General features: G+C 40.3%; 1 protein-coding gene across 7 annotated transcripts in view; it reads left to right on the top strand.

Annotated features, from left to right (window-relative positions):
* NPHP4 (nephrocystin 4) overlaps positions 1 to 25,202 on the top strand; it is a 145,983-nt gene that overhangs the window by 106,366 nt on the left and 14,415 nt on the right. For all 7 annotated transcript variants that reach the window (XM_033921887.1, XM_033921888.1, XM_033921889.1 and 4 more), the window contains 11 exons: positions 1,401 to 1,561; positions 4,022 to 4,202; positions 5,632 to 5,760; positions 7,498 to 7,706; positions 10,477 to 10,703; positions 11,750 to 11,939; positions 16,822 to 16,905; positions 18,932 to 19,088; positions 22,339 to 22,424; positions 22,901 to 22,986; positions 24,886 to 25,057. In XM_033921887.1, the coding sequence (XP_033777778.1) occupies positions 1,401 to 1,561; positions 4,022 to 4,202; positions 5,632 to 5,760; positions 7,498 to 7,706; positions 10,477 to 10,703; positions 11,750 to 11,939; positions 16,822 to 16,905; positions 18,932 to 19,088; positions 22,339 to 22,424; positions 22,901 to 22,986; positions 24,886 to 25,057 (1,682 nt within the window). The remainder of the gene's footprint in view (positions 1 to 1,400; positions 1,562 to 4,021; positions 4,203 to 5,631; positions 5,761 to 7,497; positions 7,707 to 10,476; positions 10,704 to 11,749; positions 11,940 to 16,821; positions 16,906 to 18,931; positions 19,089 to 22,338; positions 22,425 to 22,900; positions 22,987 to 24,885; positions 25,058 to 25,202) is intronic.

Below are 25,202 nucleotides of genomic sequence, written 5' to 3' on the forward strand. Positions count from 1 at the left end.
TCTTTGAATTTGAAAAATATTTTCAACAACCACTCCCTATCAGATTATAATTATTGGCTGTCTAAATTTGTCTTCCATGTGATATGTGCAGCATGAATTCCCTTTGTACTGAGCTTTCTTTTTTCAAATTTGGAGAGATTTTAAGACTCATTTATTGCAATTGGCCTTTATAAATTAAATATTTTAGAGAGAATTTTGGAGCACCTTTTGGTGGGTGATATGGCGATCTGGAATTCTGTTTTCTTTTTGTTACTCTATCAACTTTTTACTTGTAATGGAGTTCCTATTTCTCTTTGATATTTGACTGTGTGCAGTGCCTCTGTCATTTTTTAAAATATTCTTTATTCATTTTTAAAACTTACAATAAGAGTAACATCATATAACATCATTTTATATTTAAATACATCACTTAATATCCTATCAAAATCTAATTCAGATTCCATATCCCTCCCTCCCCCGTATTCAATTTGTACTCATAAGAAAACCAAAATACCCCCCACCCCCTCCTTGGACGTGCAGATTTAAGGGGAAAAATGACATTCATTCATTACAGTATTTTGTTAATGGCTCCCAAATATCCTGAAATTTCTTAAAATTCCTTTGCTGCATGGCAATTACCCTTTCCATTTTAAATATATGACAGAGTTCCACTAAAAGCTATAATTCAGAAGATCCCAATTTCTCATGATATGCTATATGGCAACCCCTGTCATAATGAGTAATAGCTTGTTATTGTTAGAGGATATTTGGCTCTTAGCTCTCATTGATGTACCAAATAACACAGTATCATACGATAATGCCACCGGATTTTCTAACGAACTATTTATTTGACCCCAAATTGATTTCCAAAAAGCATGTATCAACGGACAATAAAATAGCAAATGTCATTTTTAATATTGTGAAACGCATTGGCAGTATATCATGTTAAATAAACCAGAAACCACCCAATGACTGATTCATACTGTAACTAAGAATCTGGCACAGAAAATTTGGTATAAGCCAGTTCCTAATACTCTTTGGGCTCCTTTTACTAAGGTGCGCTAGCATTTTTAGTGCACGCAGGATATTACCGTGCACTACGCAGTTAGAACTAACACCAGCTCAATGCTGGCGTTAACGTCTAGCACGCACGGCAATATAGCGTTCGCTATTCTGCCCCTTAATGCCCTAACGCAACTTTGTAAAAGGAGCCCTTTATTCCACAGTCGTTGAAAAGTCTTTTATTTAAATGTGCTACAGATGATTTGCATATCTGTCACTCCTTTTCGATTAAGGAAGTTGCAGGTGCAAAAAGACCATTTTGATACGCAATAAATCATCTTTTCTCTTGAGTAAAATGATTGGTTGTGTTTATGTTTAAAACAAAAACAAGCACTTTGCCTGCATTTTCTTCTTTGCAGGGTCTCCTGGATTCCAGCTGAAGTATATGGTGGACCCTGTATTTCTAAAGCCAGGAGAGAAGCGCTGGTTTATTCGTTACTTAGCCCTTCAAACCTTACAAATTGATGTCTGGGATGGTGATTCCTTGCTTCTTATTGGTTCTGCTGCTTTTGAGATGAAGGTCTGAGCATTTGTTTTCTGTAAATTGCATTACAACATTGAAAATGAATAGCATTTGTTCACCATGTTCGATAGTACCCCCTTCTGCTTCTATTCCTTTCCCTCCTCTCTTCTACCTTCCAAAGTATTTAGATCAATGCTGTCTTGTTAAAATGTTTATTTTATTTTTATTTTTCCTCTAACTCTACTTTTCACTTCTCTATTACCCTCCAGGTACTTTAGTTAGATTGTGAGCCTTCGGGACAGTAAGGGAATTTTTCAAGTACCTTTCTTATTTCTAATCTTAATGTATATTTTCTGTAAACCGCTTAGAACCTAACGGATGTAGCGGTATATAAGAAATAAATTACATTACATTACATTACTGTTTGTAAGGTTTGATAGGAATGTAAAATAGAATAATTTTTCAAAAATGTGGATTCCAAAGGCATGGCACTTCTTGGTCTATATCAGTGGTCTCAAACTCAAACCCTTTGCAGGGCCACATTTTGGATTTGTAGGTATTTGGAGGGCCTCAGAAAAAATAGTTAATGTCTTATTAAATAAATGACAATTTTGCATGAGGTAAAACTCTATAGTTTATAAATCTTTCGTTTTAGCTAAGTCTTAATAATATTGTAATTTATAGCTAAAGAGACATATGATTATGATAAACATCCCGAGGGCCTCAAAATAGTACCTGGCGGGCCGCGAGTTTGAGACCACTGGTCTATATAGTTCCCCTCTACCAGATTTATAGTCATAAGCAGGCATGTGATTAGATTTGAGAGAATTGTTAAAAAATAAATAAATAAATAAATCAACAGGTTGTAATTTCCTTAGTGTCAGCATCAGACCAGTCAAAATTGTAGGTGCTGTTATAAGTACATCTAATCTGATCTAGATTAAGAACTCAAAAAGATACTACAAATAAAGTTTTGTGTGATGATCTTAATATCCTAGATGGAGAATAAGGAATTAATGGTCTGAATAAAAAAAATGGTTGACCTGTTGCTGAACACTTTGAAATCAACTTTTTTTTTAAATTTCGCCATTATTTTTTATAGTTCCTACCTATTAATTGTAATTAATTAATTAATTAATGTAACTCCTCTCTGTTTTATTTAAGTGCTGTAAACCGAGTCGAGCTTCTTTGGAATGATGACTCAGTATATAAAGTTAAGCTTTAGATTAGATTAGATTTTTTTCGCACATAACTGCCAAAATTCCATCTAAGCACTATTCTGTAAATACCTCCATATCTTACATAGTGTGTAATTGAAAGTGGGCTCAAACTTACACATATAACTTTATAACTTGTAGAAAACTGTAAGTTGTGGAGATATCTGCTGCACCTGGGTGCAAACACTTAAATCTGTTCTATGGCTGGTGTTAAGTGCATATATGTTTTATTAGTCATTTCTGACATCGGGCGAAGGCTTGTGGGCCGGCGACATGCCATCTCTGTACACTGGCCCTTCCCTTCCCTTCTTTAAGTAGCGGCGCAGCGGCAGCGGACCCGGGCCAGAGGAGGAGGAATCGGAAGGTAGGCAGACTTCATCAGCGTGGCAGAGAGGGAGGAAGACAGTGTCTGGCGTGGCAGGAAGGACAAAGGCTTGGAAGGCAGTGAGGAGACAAGAACTCGGGACATGGGAGGGAGGAAATAGAAAGGGACAATTGTTGGGCCTGAGTGAAGAAAGGAAGAAAGGAAGGAAGGAGACTCATGAAATCACCAAAGGTAGGAAAAATGATTTTATTTTCAATTTAGTGATCAAAATGTGTCAGTTTTGATCATTTATATCTGCTGTGTGTATTGTGTGTATATGAAAAATGAAAGGAACAGCCTGGCAGAGAAGGGGAGACATGATGCAAAGCCTGGCAGGGAGTGTGGGGTTGGGTGCAAGATCTGGCAGGGAGTGAGGGGTAGGTTGCAGAGCCTAGCAGGGAGTGAGGGGGGGCTGGGTGCAGAGCCTGGTATATATTAGTACACAATTTGGTTCAGAATGGGTTTTTTTTTTTTGTTTTCCTACTCTAAATCTTGGGTGCGTCTTATGGAGCGAAAAATACGGTATACACAGAAAACATCATTAGTCAGAGTTTTGGCAATTTAAATATTGTATTTTACAAATATTTTCAGAATATCCACTCTTAGCATTTTGTTTCTGATGTTTTTAGTAATTGTTTATCACAGAAGGTGTTTGGAGCTCTGGGCGTTTCCAATTCCAACATTACATGTTGGTGCAGCTCGCCAGGTTTTGTACCGCATTCCTGCTGCCCCCTGCTTGATAGAATAGGCTTGTACGAAATGTCCTGGTAATGAATTGGCTCTTGAGTGTTAGAAACTTCATGCTGTTCTTGATGAGTCGACGAATTGGGGGGGGGGGGTTGGATATGCATTCAAGTATTTAGCAACTATTCTTTGCAAAGAACTTTATAGGTTTTCCCACATAAATAACTTGATTATGCTTCTTTTTTTTTGTAGCATCTGCTTCGACAGGGACGGACTTCAGTTCAGGTGTCTCATGAACTGGAGGTCATTACAACAGAATATGAGCAGGACTCAATGGTAATTAGTGGAGACATGACTAAACATGGCACAGTCAAACCCATTGGAGTATATACCGTTGTAAAAGGCAGACTTCACCTGCGCTTGGGCAATATTGGTAAGGATACTTGGCATCCTCCCAATCCTCTTCTAACCCCTTCCTCTGTAATGTCGCCAAGAGCTTGTATGGGTATGTGTGACGCACAAATGGAAGAAATTAAATAAATACTGTAGATATGGAAACACTAGACTATAACTACAGAAAAAAGACCGTAGAGCCTCCAGTTTCTCCAAATCAACTGGCAAGTCTCTACAATCTCTTTATTTCTTCAGAGATCCTCTGAATTAGAGAATGACACGGTGACAAAATTCATCACCGTTCCCGTCCCCATGGATAACCGCGGGAAATAATCCCATGTCATTTTCTAGTGTCTATTTCAACCTCAGTCCTTCTACACCAGCATTCTTCAAAGCAAAGCTTGCGGGTCATTGGCTGAGCCCATTCATACTCTGATTCTTATGGGAGCCAAGGATAATGAAGCCATTGTGACATCACTGATGTGATTGGCTCTTAGGCACTGGTGGAATGAGGCATTATGACATCACAATATCTGCTCTGGATACCAGAGACTGTCATTCTGTAGTGTCTGTTTCAACCTCGGTCCTTCTACCCCTGCATTCTTCAAAGCAAAGCTTGCAGGTCAGTGGTTGTGGCCATTCATACTCTGATTCTTCCCTCTCTCCTTAAAGAATGACATGAAGATGGTTTCCCGCGGTTATCCGCGGGAACGGTGATGAATTTTGTCACCGTGTCATTCTCTACTCTGAATGTCCTATGCTTTCTTAAATTCAGAGCCATCCTCATCTCCACCACCTCCAATGGGAGGTTGCTTCACATATCTACCACCTTCTAGTTCACTCTTTATCACATGACCATTGCTTTGGAGCCTCCTTTCTGTTGAAAGAGGCTTGCCTTCTGTTATATCTCCTCTATCCTGCCTCTGAAGGATATATGTATTTAGGTCTTTAGATATGTTCCCATATGCCTGATGAAGGCTGAGGACCACATTAATGCCTGCCCTAAGGACCAGGTTGGTCTCCAGAATTGCAGTTAGTATTCCAAATGAGAATATATTGCAGAATATGATCTTCAAAACCATGTAGATATAAAATGATGCAGTTCTTTATTTTGTTAAACTACTTAACTCTTTTTCAGTGACAAACATTGCCATAATTATATACAAAATACAATAGTATATCTTTTTAATGCCCAGAATTAATATGCAGTAAAAGTGATGAGTAATATAACCTTTTGAATGATAGCTCAGTTTGCCTGACAGAAAATGAGTTGTAAAAATGTTATTTCTGAATATTTATAGTATAAAGAAATTGTGCTTATTTTAAAAATATTTAAAAGTCCTGAAAACAAACACTGAAATCTATGCATGAGACAGCTGTTTCCTGTATATCTCACTCAATTTCTTGTCTCTATTAGGTTAAGATATCCTCTATGTACAGCTCTCTCAAGCTTCTTTTTCTACTTGCAGGTCATGTTTGTAAGCACAAGTTTGGAAAGTCAGAAGCGCTTCCACCGTCAAGATCCCGTGTGATCACCTCACATGATGGAACCAGTGGATTCCATGGCGGGGGTTTATTTTCTCAGAATACAGCTAACAGTGAGTGCTCCAACCGTATATGAGGTTAAAGATTGATTTGGTGCTTCAGAGCCTTGAAAAGTATCAGGGTTGATGCTGTATTTCACGATCTCCACAAGAAAAGCTCCTCTGTTTCACCAGATTAATCCAGATAATAGCTTTCAATATTAAGTATTAAATTTGATAAATTAATGCTTAGATATTTAACAAGATACCTTCAGTAAATGGACTTTCCAGTGCAATAGGTGAGACATTCTAGACAAGTGGGTAGTGTCCCCATGGCTGCATGCCATTTGCAGAATGAATCCAGTTCAGATTTTTCTCTGTACCTCCTCAGTGTTTCACTGAGAGCTCCACCTACAGTTTATCCCTTCTGCACGCGTGCCTGCAGGAGTGTGTTTGTTCTGCTCTCCACATTTTATTATTTTATTCAGCGTTTTTGGTGGGGGTCGACCTTATTCAGGCCGACTTCCTCAGCAGACAGCCCTTGGATCGGGGTGTCTTGGCGCTGACCCCGGTGGCATTTCGAGCCATTGTGTAGCGTTGAGGTAGGTCCTGCTTCTAACTCACGGCCACAGTAAGATCATGAAAGAGCTCAACTTTTCAGTTGAAGGTCCGAGCTCAGAAGCGAGGGTTTTGACGCTCTGGTGCAGGCTTGGCCTCAGGGACTCCTCCTGTATGTCTTTCTTCCCTGGTCCATGATAGGCAGAGCCTTAGGTGCTGCTAGGTTTGATTCTATATACAGCGCTTAGCAGATACAGTCAAACCACGGTTTGCGAGTATCCTGGTTTACGAGTGTTTTGCAAGACGAGCAAAACACTCAGCAAACTTTTGACTCGCAAACCGAGTGTTCACTCGATTTACGAGTACACCCCCCCCCCCCGATAACCGGCATCGCTCCCCCCTGTGCGAACCAGCCCCCCCCCCCCCCGCACGAACAACTTAAACTTAACCCTCCCCCCCGGGTCTGGCACCGGCACGCAGGCACAGATCGTGCCGGTGCCTAGAAGATCTTCCGGCTTCTGCCTGCCTTGAGCAGGCATCTGCGCATGCTCAAGGACTTCTAATTCTCCCTCTCGCTCAAGGCAGGCAGAAGCTGGAAGATCTTCTAGGCACCGGCACGATCTGTGCCTGCGTGCCGGTGCCAGACCGGGGGGGGGGGGAATAGTTTAAGTTGTTCGGGAGGGGGGGCTAGTTTGCGCAGGGAGGGGTGCCGGTTGGAATGAGGGGGCCTTTGCGAGCGGGGGGGAGCGATGCGCGTTATCATTGGGGGGGTGAGAACGTATCAAAGCAAGTTTCCATTATTTCCTATGGGGAAACTCGCTTTGATAAACGAGCATTTTGGATTACGAGCATGCTCCTGGATTGGATTATGCTCTTAATCCAAGGTACCAGTGTAATTGACAATTGTGCTCAATGGTGCCTAGCAGTTTGGCACCGTTTATAAAAGCAGTGCCTTCCTGCATAAGTTTTGTAGTTAAGGTGCAGTAAGTGCAAAAACTTGCTTTGCTTTAGCAAACAGGCCTGAATATTAGTGGGTTTACATTCCAGCCATCTTTTTTGTAGATGAGGCTATTGCACCAAATAATAGCAAGTGTAATGGTCCTTTCTTTACTGCCACCCACCACTTCACTGAAATCTATGACCAAGAGCCAGCATAGACTGTGCACTAGAGATCATGAAAATGAAACGCCAGTTTGTAATTGAATTCATTCCAGAAGTCTTTTTGATGGATTTTTTTTTTTTTTTGCATAATAGTGAAGAATGTTTCTCAGGCTCAGAAGCTGGCAGATATGGACAGTGAACTGGCAGCAATGTTGTTAAGTCGGATGAAGGAGGTTAGTGCCTCGCTCCAACACCCAAACCGAGAGGCAGATGCGATTCGCAGGCGCAAACTGGAGAGAATGACAGCAGTGCGGCAGCAAGAGTCACAAGAGGATGTCAGCTTAAGAAAAACACTCTTACTGGTAAGCAAAATCACTTATTAGTCAAACCACTCAGCTAGAGTCTCTTTAGGCTGTGCTGGGACTTTAAAAGGTATTACAAAAGAGTTATCTATTTATTTTATATGAAAAGATTAATCCTGCTAGTTTGGTTAGGGTCCCAACATTTCCATATCCCTACTGGGCTTAGGTGACAGGCTAATATAGAAATATTGTAGATGACGGCAGATTGATTCATCCAGTCTTCTCTACAGTCCCATCAATTTTCGGGACATAGCCCATAGAAATCATCGCCATTTTGGGGACATAGGCCATAAAAGACTGCTCAATACTGCCCTTACATTCCAGCTACTGCAGTTGCTATCAAAACCCTCTCCAGCCCTTTCCAACCTGTCCTAACAAGCCTTGCTCTTTCCTTCAAATTTTTAGCCTTATCAAAAGAATATGAAGGGATCATTCTGAACTCATGACTCAGGTCCTGCATCTGATCCTAGCCAAACAGTTCAGCTATGGAGGAGCAGTTTTCCCAGTCAGGAGTTAATTTTATGAGAGCATCAAGTCAAAGTAAGAAAAAAGTGCCTACGTTACATTTCTTTTATGAAGATAATGTAGAGGCCTATGTGCTTTTATAAAAGAAGCACCCAGAATTAGCCCCAGAAGCCCACATTATCATGCACAAATTTGCTCCTGCACTGAAGAAGGTGTAAATCTGTGTGTGTATTTTATAAAATATGGATGTGCACTGTAACTCCACCCCTGCTCCAAACAAATGTGTCTATATGGCACACACACAAGTACGTGTGAGCTGTTTAAAGCACATACTCATATGTGCTTGCATAGCTTTTATAAAAGCCTTCTATGTGTAAGCAACTTCTTTAACTAGCCTTCTGTGTTATAGTCAGCTAGATTTAAGCCTATTTTCAGCCACAATCTAACCTATATAGCTATGGCTTTAAATTAGCCTAAAATAGCAGGTTATCTTAGTTCAACTGTGGGCTAAACGTAGGCCCCCCTCTGTGCTCAAAACTGGATGGCAAGTTTTATAAGGGGCCAAACAAAAATAAGAAGATATCTTGCCTCAATATATCAAAGTTTCAAGTTTATTTAATAATAATAATAATTTTATTTCTTAATAATAATTTTATTTCTTGTATACCGCTATACCGTGAGGTTCAAAGCGGTTTACAGTAGATACAGAAGAGATGCAATTAAGTAAGATAATTAAAATGAAGAAAAAGTACTTAGAGTTCCCTGACTGTCCCAAAGGCTCACAATCTTGTTAAAGATTTCATATACCGCCCAATCAGCCTTCTAAGCGGTATACAATGTCATAAAAACATGTATTGACTAAAAAAAACATATTTAGGAAAACAGCACATCATTAAAAACAATAATAGTTATTAAAAACAAACAGGAACAAAAGGGAAAAGGGCTAGAACTACAATGATGAAGTAGAGAGAAAGACATATAGGGAAGAAAACAAAAGGAAGGGTGGCAAAAAATAAAATAAAACTATGTAGTCCTGCAAAGGACATTTCGGTCTTGAAAGTGTCAAGGAAAAGAAATGTTTTTAAATTCATCTTGAAGAATAGATTCCGGAATATTATTCCAAAGAGATGGAGCGCTGACAGAGAAAATGGTAGACCTCATTATGTTGATATACTTCAGAGACGGGATAGATAGAAGATTTTTGACAGATGATTTTAGAGTCTTAGAAGGACTATAGGGCAGGGGTAGGCAATTCCGGTCCTCAAGAGCCAGAGCTAGGTCAGGTTTTCAGGATCTTCACAATGAATATGTAGGAGATGGATTTGCAATGCCCTGCCTCCTTGAGAGGCAACTCTATCTCATGCATATTCATTGTGGAGATCCTGAAAACTGACCTGGCTCCGGCTCTCGAGGACTGGAATTGCCTACCCCTGCTATAGGAGATAAGAAGATTATTAATAAATTTGGGTTGGCTATTTTGTCTTGTTTTAAAAGTTAGCAAAATAATTTTGTAAGTGATTCTGTTTTCTACTGGCAACCAATGAGCTTTATGAAGGATGGGGGGTGACATGGTCTAACTTCTTTGCATTAAATATAATCTTTACTGCAAACAAAAAAGGTCATCCAGCAGTTACATTAATTAACATAAAAAGTCCCAGTGTAGTTACTCGACTTGGGAGCAGATTTTATAAGCTCACGGTCCTGACTAGGACTCAGGTTCAGCAATCTGGAATGCCTTCTTCAGGGGACAAGCAAGTAACCAAGAATGACTTTCAATTAGACTATAAATTGTGCTCTAGTAATGTCAAAAAGCAGATCCTAGCCAAGCTGCGTCAGAAGAAACCTCTCTCACATTTAAGACTGCCGGAGCGGAACTCGTATGCGCCCTGAATTACTTTCCCATTGGGATTTGAGGTCCATTTAGTTAATGTGTGTCTAATTAAGGGGCCACCAAAAACAAAAAACATGAGGGAGATAATGTATTTATTCTTTTTTACTGGTAGTATCTTGATCTCCTTCCCCATATATTTTTTGTCTATATAAGGGTATAACATTACACACCCCAAGTAATACTGTTTGTAAATTTCAACAAATATCATATTACCATCTTATTTTGAAAGAGAGACCACTCCAATGACGTTATAATTTTGAATATGTTGCTAACCTCTGAATTCATTAGTTTTAATACAGAGGACTTTGGAAGTTATTTGTCATATTCCTCAATACCAAACTATTTGTTTTAGATTTAAACCCTTTGCTGTCATCTCTAATTACATTTTTATCCTTTTCATTTTAACTCATGAAGGCTCGGCGTGAGGAACGTGTTCAGCATGCCAGAGATCTTCAGATAATTGACTCCTACAGAGAACGCATCAAAACAGAGAGTATCTCCAACATGCTGAGTCAAGCCATCGCCTCACATTACACAATCTATGCTACACTGGGAACAGCTGAATTCTTCGAGTTTGCACTAAAGAACCCTTACAATGTCCAGCATACAATAACCATTGAAATTGATAACCCAGAGCTCAGGTAGGACAAAAGATCTCTCTCTTGCTTTCCTATTATAATGCTCTCAAGTTACTATTCAATTGGAGTACAGTACTCCCCCGATATTCGCGGGGGTTCCGTTCCAGGGACCCCTGCGAATGTTAAAAAACCGCAAATACGTTTTTTAGCAAGGGATACAGGAGAGGGCAGCCGGAGCGCCGGCAAGTGAAGGAAATCACTCGCGGTATGCTCCAACCGCCTCTTCATGTACTAAAGTCGGGCCTCACCAATCAGGAGCTGATTGGCCCAGACACCCAAGGCCCACCCCCCTCTCACGCCATTCTCTCACCCTCCCTTTCCCCGCCCCCTTACCTCTTTAAAATCTTCACCAGCGCAAGCACCTACTCTAGCCTGTTGCTCGCGCAAGCCTGGCTCCCTCTGAAATCACTTCTGGGTCGCAGGACCAGGAAGTGACATCAGAGGGCAAGCCAGTGCAAGCAACAGGCAGAGAAGCTGCTTGTGCTAGTGAAGATTTAGAGGCATGGGGTAGGAAGGGATGGCGCGAGTGTGTCATAGGGTGCGGAAAGAGTGGAGGGGCAGAGAGGAAGGCACGAGGGGCACCACCGCTCCAGGCGCCTCCCACTCTCGCTATGCCACTGAGCATATAGCCTATACAGTCTGCCCATCCATGCCATTTACAGTCCCTTCCTCTCTTTTAGAAATCCTTAAATTCAAATACAGTTTCATCTCCACCACCTCCTTCGGGAGGCCATACCACAAATTCACCACCACCCTTTCCACGAAGAAGCATTTCCTCAGGTTACTTCTGAGTCTTCATCCTAGGCAAGAGCAGAAGAGCCTCTTGTCTTTCGGCTCTTTAAGCCTTGGTTTACTTTATTAACATGAAAGAAGAAAACTTAGTACTTTTGAATGCTTGGTGCTGTATTATCTTTGCGTCTTGAGCGTGATGATCTTCAGAGTAGGTATGACAAGGATTAATGAGAGGAAAATGTGAGAATGAGAGAAATGAGGTGCTGAGCATCGAGCCTGCCCTTTAAAATAACACAACTCCTAACGTTGCTTTTCAGTGTCATTGTGGACACAAGGGAATGGAGGCACTTCAAAGAACTGACAAACACTCTGACAGCTATTGAAGAAGACATGTTTCATCTACAGGAAAACATTCACACGCCTCAGCTGTATCTGCGGCCCAAAGAGACCGTCCATATCCCATTCAAATACCAAACTTTTTCTTCAGCTCATACAGCCATGCCACAAGTAGGGAGATGCCTGTTGTTTTCTGCTTTTATGGTTTGACAGAAGCTCATATCCAAAGCTCATTAATGGAATTAATAAAACATACTACATCATAAAATTATTGATGTATGTTGTCAAATGTGGTTCATCTTTTTTAATGTTTAATTTACGGTATTGCAAGCTGGCATTTTCAAAGAATACGCCTCTTTTAATTTGTAGTCCTTTGGGTCATCTTCACAGATCCAAATCTGTCAGCACTGTAGCCATTCTTAATAGATTAGGCAACTATGTGGCTATAGTTCCATTTGTCTGTGAAGTGGCTCACTGGCTACAGAACAAATCTGTGATGATAATTTTCATTTTGTTGGTAAGGAAGGTTAGAGCAGTGTTCTTCAACCACAGGTCCATGGACCGGTGCCGGTCCACAGGGCCAGCATGTGCATCAGGCCCAAAACTGTGTTCATCAACTGCCGGTTTGCGGTGCGATCGATGCGTTGCTAATAAGATTATATTGTGTGTATATATGAAAAATGAATGGAAAAAATACAATTAGGACTATGGGGGCAGGGTCTGGGGTGGAGCTTGGGTAGAGATGGGCAGGGTCTAGCCCATGACTTAGCCCAGTGTCCACAAAATCATTCTTTTATTTCTGCCGGTCCATAGGTGTAATAAGGTTGAAGAACACTGGGTTAGAGCACTGAAAATGAATTTGGATGTCTCCAACAAACACATGCAAAGATATAGACTGTCTATATGGCTGTTACATGTTAGAATTGTTTTGTGTCTCATTGTGCAGTTGTCACTTCTAGGTTCAGGAATGCTAAAATGTTTTCTGTTGTCTTTAGTAATATCAATTAGTGCTGAGGATTAAATTTCTTATGAAAAGATAATCAAGAACGGTATTACAACCAGAACGAAAGATGTTATCCTGCCATTGTATCGGGCGATGGTGCGTCCGCATTTGGAGTACTGCGTCCAATATTGGTCACCGTACCTTAAGAAGGACATGGCGTTACTCGAGAGGGTTCAGAGGAGAGCGATGCGTCTGATAAAGGGGATGGAAAACCTTTCATACGCTGAGAGATTGGAGAAACTGGGACTCTCTTCCCTGGAGAAGAGGAGACTTAGAGGGGATATGATAGAGACTTATAAGATCATGAAGGGCATAGAGAGAGTAGAGAGGGACAGATTCTTCAAACTTTCAAAAAATAAAAGAACAAGAGGGCATTCGGAAAAGTTGAAAGGGGACAGATTCAAAACGAATGCTAGGACACCTGGAATGCGCTTCCAGACGACGTAATAGGGCAGAGTACAGTACTGGGATTTAAGAAAGGATTGGACAATTTCCTGCTGGAAAAGGGTATAGAGGGGTATAGATAGAGGATTACGGCACAGGTCCTGGACCTGTTAGGCCGCCGCGTGAGCAGACTGCTGGGCACGATGGACCTCAGGTCTGACCCAGCAGAGGCATTGCTTATGTTCTTAAGTGATCAGTGCAAGTAGAGGATACAGTGTTCCACCTCCCACTCCAGCTTTCCCCTTCTTTTACTAAGGAGTGCTAATTGATTAGTGCGCACTAAACGCTGACGCATCCATAGACTAACATGCAAGCATTAGAGAACATAAGCAGTGCCTCCGCTGGGTCAGACCTGAGGTCCATCGTGCCCAGCAGTCTGCTCACGCGGCGGCCCAACAGGTCCAGGACCTGAGCAGTAATCTTCTATCTATACCCCTCTATCCCTTTTTCCAATCCTTTCTTGAACCCCAGTACTGTACTCTGCCCTATTACATCCTGTGGAAGCGCATTCCAGGTGTCCACCACACGTTGGGTAAAGAAAAACTTCCTAGCATTCGTTTTGAATCTGTCCCCTTTAAACTTTTCCGAATGCCCTCTTGTTCCTTTATTTTCCGAAAGTTTGAAGAATCTGCCCTTCTCTATTCTCTCTATGCCCTTCATGATCTTGTAAGTCTCTATCATATCCCCTCTAAGTCTCCTCTTCTCCAGGGAAAAGAGACCCAGTTTCTCCAATCTTTCTCTATCTATCTCTCTCTCTTTCTCTCGCTCCCTTTCTCTCTCTCTTACTTTCTATCTCTCTCTATATTTCTCTCTGTCTCCCTTTCTCTCTCTCTTTCTGTCCCTCTCTACTCTTTTTATGCCCTTCATGATCTTGTAAGTCTCAATCATATCCCCTCTAAGTCTCCTCTTCTCCAGGGAAAAGAGACCCAGTTTCTCCAGTCTCTCAGCGTATGAAAGGTTTTCCATCCCCTTTATCAGACGCGTCGCTCTCCTCTGAACCCTCTCGAGTAACGCCATGTCTTTCTTAAGTTACGGCGACCAATATTGGACGCAGTACTCCAGAGTTTAGCGCGCGCTAATCAGTTAGCGCACCTTAGTAAAAGAGGGTTTTAGTTTCAAATAGTTCCAAAGATTTCCAGATCAGTGACAAAAGCTTCCAGGTCAACAACCTGCATGACCTCGCATGGTCTGGCAGATATAACCACTAAAGCAAATGCACCATATATTAACATAGCTTTTTAATTGGAAAAACTGGAATAGATTAAATTACAGTTTTTGGTAGAATTCACTGTGTCATATGTATAAGATGGAAACAATGTTAGCGTTGCAGAAAGGAAATTGTAATAAATTTCAGGAGGTTTGGAGACCATTAATAGAATACTATAATAAATGAATAATCATTTTTCCCAAGCTGATATAATTGTATAGGGAATGGGGGTGGGAGGAAATTTAATTATAAATTGATGGGTTGGATTAATAAAGAACAATATATATATGTAATCACATGTGTAACAATAGGGTTGGGAGGGAGGGATTTATTTTTATTTTTAATTGTGAAATTACTAAGAATAGATACTCAAGTGATATTGTATAAGTTTAACTGTTAATATTTGTTGCACTTGTCGTTAGATGAAAAAATGAATAAAGAATATTTAAAAAAAAAAACATAGCTTTTGCCTCAGGCACAAATAACTACCGCTTTGATTAGATTCACAGAAAGGCAGTATATGAAATCCCGTCCCCTTTCCCTGTCCCCTAAATGATGGCAGATAAGTACAGCGTGGCCCATCCAGTCTGCTCAGAAAAGCAGCCAGACTCCAAGAGCTGTAACTATGAAGTCTACAGCTCTTCTATGCTTTTTTTAATGTTAAAGCAGGTTTTTTTTTATTAAGAACCACAAACTGACAAACAATTTACTGCTTAGCAACTAATATAATTTCAACAGGTAACTTGAATATCTGCTAGATGCACTAAAGTCAGCGATCATCATTAAACCTGTTTTCACAGCTTTAGCGACGACCGCTTTTGCTGACCCGATTCACAAAACAGCTCACCATGTGTTTTTACACCTCAATCGCCCATTTTCTGATCCGGCCATGCAAATTAGCTAAAACCCCATGCAAAGTAGCCAGGCGATTGATGCACTAACATTGTTTGGCTATGCAAAAAAAACACCCAAAATTGGGTTTTCAAAGGCACAGATATTTTGCGTGTGTTACACACACGAAATATCTGTCCCATAAAAAAATAAAAAATGTCCCCTAACACTGATGATGGCCCTCCCCAACGAATGTGGTACTAGGAATCCCCCTCTCCTCTGAGAGAAAATTAGCAGGAGGGATTGCCCCCCCCCCCCCCGAACAATACCTTCCTCTCCCCCTTCGTCCTCAAAAAAAAAAAAAAAAATACAGCAGGGATGCCCACTCCCTCATGCCACCGGATGCTTCCCCAAACACACACACACCCGTACCTTTGGTAAATGTTGGGAGCTGGAGGGATGCACGGACCCTCCAACTCCGAGGCCCGCCCATCTAAAATGAAGGGCCTTCCTTTCCCTGGACTAAAACACTAAATAAAAAAGAAGGAAGACCACTTGATAATATCTGGTAAGAAAAAATATTATATTAAAAGGAATGCAATAAGAAACAGGAAGGATATGCTCAGCTTTTAAAAGGGATGTAACATGATCAAATTTTGAATGGCAATAAAGTAATCTCACTGCAGTATTTTGAACTAGTTGTAGCCCGATGTAACTGATATTTTGGAAGACCAATAAGAACAGAATTGCAAGGAGGATACTTAAAAGCAATATCAGGAAATACTTTTTCATGGAGAGGGAGGTGAATGCCTGGAATATTCTTCCATGGGAGCTCATGGGGTCCAAAACAATGACGGAATTCAAAAAGGCATAGGATAAACACAGGTTCCCTTTATGGCATGAAGATGGACTAAAAGTGTAGAGCATTTCACTCCCAGTACAACTTAAATAACTTCATACATTAAAGAAAAAAAAAAAAAAAAGAGAGAGAGAGGCTTAAAGGGAGTAGACTGCACCAGGTGTCAGTTACCCCTCCTTTGTTTTTAGGGTTGTAACCCACACAAAGTTGCAGGTAAACCGTGACCACATTTCTGGGCAAATTGGATAAGCTATGCTGATCTATATCTGCTGTCATGTACTACGCTAATGTGTTGATGTATGGGATATTTGCATGTAGTGGGGATTGTTTCTATTATTGTGTTAGTTCTTAGTTATGGAAAGGGAGAATAAAAGTAGAGACAAATTGGACCTGTAGGAGAAGAAGAGTGAAGAAAGTGGATCTTTGACTGTGTTTAACTTGTATAGTAGTGGGTGAGAAAAAAATGGCCAGCGCTAAACTAAAATTTTCAGATTCTTATCTGGATTCTTTTGCTTACTTTTTGTGAGCTTTTTTTTAATTCTGTTCTAATGCAGAGCATTGTTTTCTTCATCATCAAAGCATCAGTCTGGCTACCTCATTTTATTTTCTAGCTCAGTTCAAGATTGTTTTTTTAAGTATTAAATAGCATAGTAGAAATCTCCATATAATATATGTATTCTTGTCTTTAAATGTATTGTGTTTTTGGCAGGGTCCTAACATGATGGAATTTGATAAGGGCCCAGAACTTGCAACCCAGAGGAAGTCGAATGTTATGCAATCAAAGCGCATCAAGGTAATTTTAACAGAGTGAAGGGCCAGGTAAACTGGGAATGGGCTTCTTGACATTGGTAGGGGTTAGTTCTCTGTCAGTCACAATCTGCCCAGTCTCCAAGTCCATGCCTACTTGTATATGCTCAGCAATTCTGTTCTTTATACTAGTCTCCAGCATTTTCCCCAGCATCAGTCAGTCTCGCCAGTCTATAATTTCTTCTGAAATCCTCAGTATCTGGAGTATCTGGGGGTTCTGCACAACAAGGAACAGGGTTGAGCTTTTATTCCAGAATCACACAAACTGAAGCTCAGATGCCAGATCCTGGAGATTTTGGAGCTACCAATGTCTACGGCTTGACATTACCTGCAGGTGCTAGATGCCATAGTAGCGACCATATAGGTGATTCCATGGGCAAGAACAAATTATGTCCCCTGCAAAGTGCACTGTTAGTGCGTTGGTTGCCTCAGAGGGACTCTCTCCAGTTGCAGTTAGCCTGGATGGCAGACGCACACCGCAGTCTTCAGTGATGGCTCTGGCCGGAGTCGTTATCTAGAGGCCTCCCTCTCTGCATAGAATCTTGGGTGATCTGATGACAGATGCCAGTCTTTACAGCTGGGGGGGGGGAGGGTCATTGTGAGCGTCCAGAGGACATGGTCCATCAACAGATTACAGTTGGGACTCATTTGGTTGGCTCTACAGTTCTTCCAGGCACGGCTGAAAGGCAATGCAGTTAGGGTCTTCTCTGAGAATACCACAGCTATAGCATACGTCAACAGACAAGGGGGAACCAAGAGTGTTCTGCTGCAGGTGGAAGCCCAGTTGCTGCTTCACTGACACATATCTGCAGTAGCATATTACTTTCTCTGGCTCCGATATGGCATATAAATTACACTTCATCATACAAACAACTAGACAAATAAGGTATTGCTGCTTCTCGTGACGAAAGCGAACCTGCCAAAATGCAGCCTTGTCGAAAGCTTGATGCAATACAAGTTTTGTGTTTTTATGAGGAGTGACTTTTTGAATTAAAATGCTAAATCCTGGATTTTTTTGTGTCCCACTTTTTATTTTGTTCACTGGGCGGAAACCCTTCTGCAGGCCATCACAATGGCTCATGTAGTGGGAGTGGACAATGTCCAGGCCAATTATCTCAACTGCCTATTATCTCAATAGAATTTTATGCGACCTGTAAAGCATGCAACACATTGAGAGGAACACCTAACAGCACCATATTACAATAATCATGGCTTGACAATACAACAGTCTAAAGAACATAATCATTCCAAGGGAGCTATTGATAAAGATATATATTGGTATTCTAATCAAACACTTATATATAATGCTTGCTTAAATGTTAGCACTTATATTATAGTATTGTCCTCATGATGCTTGTACGTATGAAGAGAGAGAAATGTAGAGATGTTTCCACTGGTATCTTTAATCAAGTTATGAACAAATACTGACTCAACATGGCCAGTGTTTCGGCACCACAAAGGTGCCTTCCTCAGGAGTAGAAGGTTCAGTACATTCAAGTATAGATGAGTGATATCAATATGACTAAAAGTCAAGGATGGTCAATCAACAAACCACAAAAATCAACTGCGTAAAAGGACTATAGGGTATGTTGGCAGTGTCTCAACTCAAAAGATGTAAAAAAAAAAAAAAAGGCCTTCAATGCAGTTGATTTTTGTGGTTTGTTGATTGACCATCCTTAACTTTTAGTCGTACTGATAACCACTCATCTACACTTGAATGTATTGAAGCTTGGACTCCTGAGGAAGGCACATTTGTGGTGCCGAAACACTGGCCATGTTGTCAGTATTTGTTCAGAACCTGATTAAAGATCCCAGTGGAAACATCTCTACTTTTTATTTGCTTGTCTCTAATATTGTAGAGTTTGTTTTCCGTCTTTTGGACAATCTCGGCTTGTACGTATGAGAGAGAACCTCAGACAAGAGTATCGACATCACATGGCTCAATCCCCTAGCTGCTCTTTTTTTAAATTTGGCCCTTTTTAGTTACTTATAATTCTTCCATTTTTGGACAGATATCCTTCAAGAAAGAAGACAGTAAACCTATTGCAATCCTTCAGGTGAATGTAGAACCTCAGCCTCATGTCATTGATCAGACTTTCCGATTCTATCACCCAGAGCTGACATTTTTGAAAAAATCGATAAGATTGCCCCCTTGGTACACCCTGCCAGGTAAGGCCATATTATTCTAAGTATTTGTAAAGTTCAGTATTCATAGCACTGCACCCAAAAGAACTACAAAAAAAGCACAAGAGCTGTATAATATGAATAGGTCCAGAGAGCAATATGAAAGGAATCTTACCTAGGAGTATATGAATGTATGTGCATATCTTGTTGCCTTTTGCCATGTGTAGACCAGGAGTTGGTGAATTTAAATGTAGGTAGTCTCAAATTTTAGTCAGTGCAGGTGCTGATAAACTGACTGAGACTGTGCAGCTTTGCTAGCATCTGCAGCCTCAAAACTACATTGTTCCCCCGGTCGTTCGCGGTTCGCGGTCCCAATCATTTGCGGTACCGCCGACAAGGAGAGGGCAGCAGGAGAGAGGAGCCGGAGCGCCGGCAAGTGCAGGAAATCACTCGCTGTATGCTCCGACTGCTTCTTCCTGCACTAAGTCGGGCCTTATCCAATCATGATGAACCAATCTATAGTACTGGTATAGTAAGGGAGAGGACGGACCACCCCCGGGTGCTGCGTTGGTGCCAGCACCTCTCCTCTTCTGGGGGCCCCGTAACTCTTCAGATTTTCACCGGCCGCCTATGGCATCTCTTACCCACTGCTCACATTGGCCTTATCCTTCTCTCTAATGTCACTTCCTGTTCACAGGGACCAGGAAATGACATCAGATGGAAGGATGAGGCCAGCATGAGCAGCAGGTAAGAGATGCCGCTCGTGGCCAGTGAAGATTTGAAGAGGTATTGGAGGCTCATGGTGTGACAATTCCAAGAGGAGGAAGCGTGGGTGGGCATATGGCACAGCATGAGCCTCCAATACCTCTTCAAATCTTCACTGGTCACGAGCGGCATCTCTTACCAGCCCCTTGGCATGAACTTCCCTTGTTACTCCAAAAAGTATTCATAAAAAAATAGCTGTCAATTTGTGCAGGTACATTTGGTGGGGCAATAATCATAGAAAACCTATCCATGTATCTTAGCTTTGATTTTTTTCCGGCAAAACATTGTGGATGAAATCTTATCTGCAGGAGTTCGCTTAAATGTGGGCATTTTGGTTTATTTACATCTTAGAGGAAAATTTTAGAAGTGGCTCCATAAGTGAATGTAGCTGATGTGTGTGTATATGAAACTTTATTTACTTATGTCCTTCAAATTAAAACTTTCTTTTGAGGGGTACAACATCCTGTACATCTGACATTTAAAAAAAAACAGCAAAATATCACACACACATAATAAAACAATTTTTACATGGACAATGTGTACAAATACTTTGCTTTCCAAGCTTGCTGCTTACATATGTATCTAGCAACAGTGGATTTATATATACTCTAGATCAGTGTTTTTCAACCTTTTTACACCTATGGACCGGCAGAAATAAAATAATTATTCTGTGGACCGGTGGTTGAAGAACACTGGGCTAAGTCGTGGGCCAGACCCTGCCCATCTCTACCCAATCTCCACCCCAGACCCCGCCCCCATAATAGTACTAATTGCACCTTGCATGTCCCGTGCATCATCTGGAAGCCTTCCCTCTGACGTTGCAACGTCAGAAAGAAGGCTTTCAGTTCAGGCGCAGGACGCCCGTAGGAGCCGCTGTCTGTGGCTTTGTGCACTGAATCAGTTAGGAAGAGGGAGCTGGCTCAAAGATAACGCCGCGTCGATCGCACTGTGGACCGGCGGTTGAAGAACACTGTTTTGGGCCTGATGCATGTGCTGGCCCTGTGGACCAGCAGGAAATTTCTGTGGACCAGCACTGGTCCATGGACCGGTGGTTGAAGAACACTGCTCTAGATCAGGCATAATAGACCCATGTATCTTTCAGGATTTACACGCATACATTATATTTACAAAGCATAGATGTAAATTCTACACTCTGCCCTATAACACCTACTTTAAAAAATGGAGATGATAGTCAGCCTGCAGCAGTCAATGCTTTTTAAAACAAAACTGAATATTTAATGTTTGTACCCAGGCACTGTAATCCATATTGACCGGAGGTGCTGTCTGGTTTACAGCAATATTCAGACCACTGACCAGACAAAGCTAGGACAGCCTTTTTTACTGTGCTATCTTTATCTAGGTATAAGTCTGAATATTGCCACTAACCAGCTAACTTTCAGTTCTGCCCAAGCTCTGCGCACAAATTGCCCGGGCAGTGTCTGGATATTCAATGTCACTGTTAGATAAGTGTCACTTATTATTCCACTGACTGGCACTTATGTAGCAAACCGTTTCAGTGCCTTTGAATATTGACTGAAATGTTTAAGTGTGCATAGGACTATTGTCTACACATACTAGTGTATATCTGGGGCATTATTTTAGAAACGTGTCAAACCCAGTTACATATGTGACAAGTTTATACATGAGAAGCCTTCCTAAGAGACTCGATGTCATTCATTTTTCTTCCAGCAGATCCAGCTGCCACATTCCTTAGTTGACAAGATCTCTTTTTAAAACTGGAAGGGCTGTTTAGGAGACTTAAGTATTAACTCTGTGTACCTGTCTTTGATACTGAGATTTCTCAGTGTATGAAGGTTTGTGTGTCTGTCTTTGCTATAGTTAGTTTTTCATCATTTTGCATTTTTTAAATTTTTGCTTCTGATCCACTGTTGCATTTGGTATAGCAAATACTTTATATTTTTTTGTGTAGCCCTTTACTGTTATATTGCATTACTAGGAACCTGCAGGATAGGCAATAATTTTATTTATAAAAAAAATTATATACCATATATTACCTATACGGTTAACATAATCTCAATCATAAATGTTAGACAAACATTTTACATAGTTAGAAAAACTATACCATAAAATTTGATCATTAATCAGGTACTTACATTGTTTTTCCACAATATTATGAGCCATGGAGCTGCTGATCATGAAAATGTTGGGGAACTTGGGGACAGGTCTTTGCAGTAAATCTGATCATCTAGGACTGCTCAGGATGTACTTACCAGTGCCTACCATGCTGAATATTATTTATTTTTATGTATTTATCTATTCAATTTTCTATACTGTTATCCCAGGGGAGCTCAAAACCATTTACATGAATTTACTCAGGTACTCAAGCATTTTTTCCTATCTGTCCCGGCGGGCTCACAAATTATCTAATGTACCTGAGGCAATGGGGAGATTAAGTGACTTGCCCAGGGTCACAAGGAGCAGCATGGGTTTGAACCCACAACCTCAGGGTGCTGAGGCTGTAGCTTTAACCACTGCCCCACACTCTCTTATGTATGCACTCTCTTTCTAGGTGCTCCTGTTGGGGTGGAAGGCGAGGAGCCTCAGATTCACGTGCGATGCAGTGACCCTAATGTCATTTGTGACAGCAGAAGAATGGTATGATGTAACATTTTTAGTTTATGTAAAGCTGATGTACCTCTCTGTCTGGTGGTATGGAGTCCCAGATGACTTGGGTTCCAGGTCAAAAATAACTACAGCACTTGAATTGGGGAAAGTCCCTGTACCCCTCCCTGTTTGGATTTTTTCTCTAGGGCTGACCATCTGCTTTGATACGAACTGAGGAATTAGAGGACAACCCAGAGTGAATGAGGCTGTCTATACCGGATCTTGCGATCAGAGGTACACAACCCACAGGGTCAAGAATGATGTGCCTATTTACTAGAAAGAAGATTATCAAGGTAAGTACCTAATCTTCCCTTATAACAAAACCAAGGCTCTTTAGCTACAATTAATACATATTATAGCATTTTAACTTGTTTATTGCCCTAATTTAGTTTTGCAAATACTGTAGATTCTTTAATTTGCTAACTTGAAAAACTTTTCTAATAATCTTACTTAAATTCTTAATTCAGGGTCCTGGGGAACCACAAGATGTTTTCTTGAAAGTAGCAGGAGGTCCAAGCCCACAGATCAAAAAATTCTTTCTTACAATTTATATGTAAGTACGCTAATTGAGGTTATAAAAATGCAGATATGTAAAATAAATTTGTAATGTTCCTATACACAATTGTTAACCCTAATGCAATTGACTGAGGACCTCAAAATTTTTTATGTTGGGCTATTTTTGTGCTCCAGTAAACAATCGGGTAGTGTTTTTGCAATTTTTTGCCTAGTTATCACTTAGGGCTCCTTTTACAAAGGTGCGCTACCATTTTTAACGCACGCACATGATTAACGTGCGCTAGCTGAAAAATTACCGCCTGCTTAAAAGGAGGCGGTAGCGGCTAGCGCGCGGGGCATTTTAGCGTGCGCTAAAACCGCTAGCGCACCTTTGTAAAAGGAGCTCTTAGTGTAGCATTATTAGATTGCATTTTGGTGACGAAACATTTTAAATATTATTTTATTTCTATTGGGGTCCTTTCCATCTTGAGTAAAATGGTATGGTAGCTGTTAGTTCACTTTTAATGGTAATATATAGAAATAAGACAAAACTTTTTTTAAAATAATTCTTTATTCATTTTAACACTTCCAATATTTTATAAAATTTTTATAATTTCCATTCTGTACCGCCAGTGATCTTTCCATTCTATACATGTGACATGACGAATTCCACCAGAAATTAAAATTAAGCCTACTGTGGTCTTTCCAGTTATTAGTAATATGTTGGATGGCAACTCCAGTCATGATCAATAAAAGTTTATTATTACACGATGATATCTGACTCTTTTTTCTCATAGACATTCCAAATATCACAGTATCATAAGATAACGCTACATGGTTTTCCAATAAACAATTTATTTGATCCCAGATTGAATTCCAAAAGGCTAAGATATGGGGACAGTAATACAAAAGATGATCCAAAGTCCCTACATCCAGATTACAATGCCAGGATCTATTAGACAAGGAACTATTTAATTTTTGTAATCTAACTGGTTCCTAAAAGCTCTATGCAACAGAAAAAAACAAGTTTGCCTCATAGTCGCTGACATTGTACATCTCATTCTCCAAGACCAAATTTGTGGCCATCTTTTTGTCATGATTAAATGCCATTTTTCTATTAATTATACATCACTTAGTGTTGGGTGGGGGGAGGGTTTCAATTGGAGGGTTTATGATCTTATAATGAATAATGGGCTTAGAGGGAGGGTGGGGGGGGAGGGTTGCATTTATATTTATAGGATACAATGATAAGATGTTCAAGTGGTCTAATTAATAGTGTTTATTATGAATTTTTGTACACTTGTTGAAAATTTAAAAATGAATAAAGAATTTTTTTTAAAAACCCATAAAAAACACTTCCAATAAGTGAAAACAGTAAAGAAAACAGTTTACACAATAAACAAAACTTAATAATCTGACATGACATTAACAAAGTAATATCCCTCCCTCCCTCCCCCATATTATCAATCAAATTATCCATTATTCTTAGAAGTATAATATATGTCATATAACAAATAAATCCTGCCTATATAATAATCATTTTGAAATCATAAAAACAGTAAACAGAACCTTCACTCCCTCCCAAATCTTTAAGAAAGATATTATTTCATTTAAACACCTCCCCCTCCCTTCCCTTGGATATGTAAAGTAATACGTAAAATAAATTTAAACTGTAATAATTCTACAAAAGGCGACAAAACTTAAAGGAAATAGAATGATACCTTTTTTGTTGGACTAACAATACTTTTTTAAAGTTAACCCGTCTTCTTCAAATCAGAAATAAGCAAATATTGAAAAGTATCTGAATATGTACGTGGAACATAAAAGCATTCCTATGACAGTCTCAGAGGAGGAGGAAAATTGAAGTGCTCTTTCATCAAGATTCATTTTAGGAAATGGAGAGTAGGTCTATATGGAAAGTTATTAATTAATTAATTGACCCTATGCTCTGATACAGAGACCCCTGGTTTGCTGCTCCTGTTCAGATTTGGCAGTTCTACGTTCATTCTCTGCAACGTATTGACGTTAGTTGTGTTACTGGTCAGTTGACCCGTCTTTCTCTAGTATTAAGGGGAACACAAACGATCAGGAAAGTGAAAGGCTATACCTCACACCCCCAGGAGCTCAAGGTAAGCATTTCTGATTTATAGCTGGTCACATTCAGTACCATAAGCATTAATCTATTCTGTTTGAATATTTGTTGATGAGTTACCCTTGTCTTTTCTTGTGAAAGTTGTCGTTCTGATCAGTACAAGTGGCATATCATAGAATACT

This window comes from Geotrypetes seraphini, chromosome 15 (genome assembly GCF_902459505.1).
Source record: "Geotrypetes seraphini chromosome 15, aGeoSer1.1, whole genome shotgun sequence".
Lineage (NCBI taxonomy): Eukaryota > Metazoa > Chordata > Amphibia > Gymnophiona > Dermophiidae > Geotrypetes > Geotrypetes seraphini.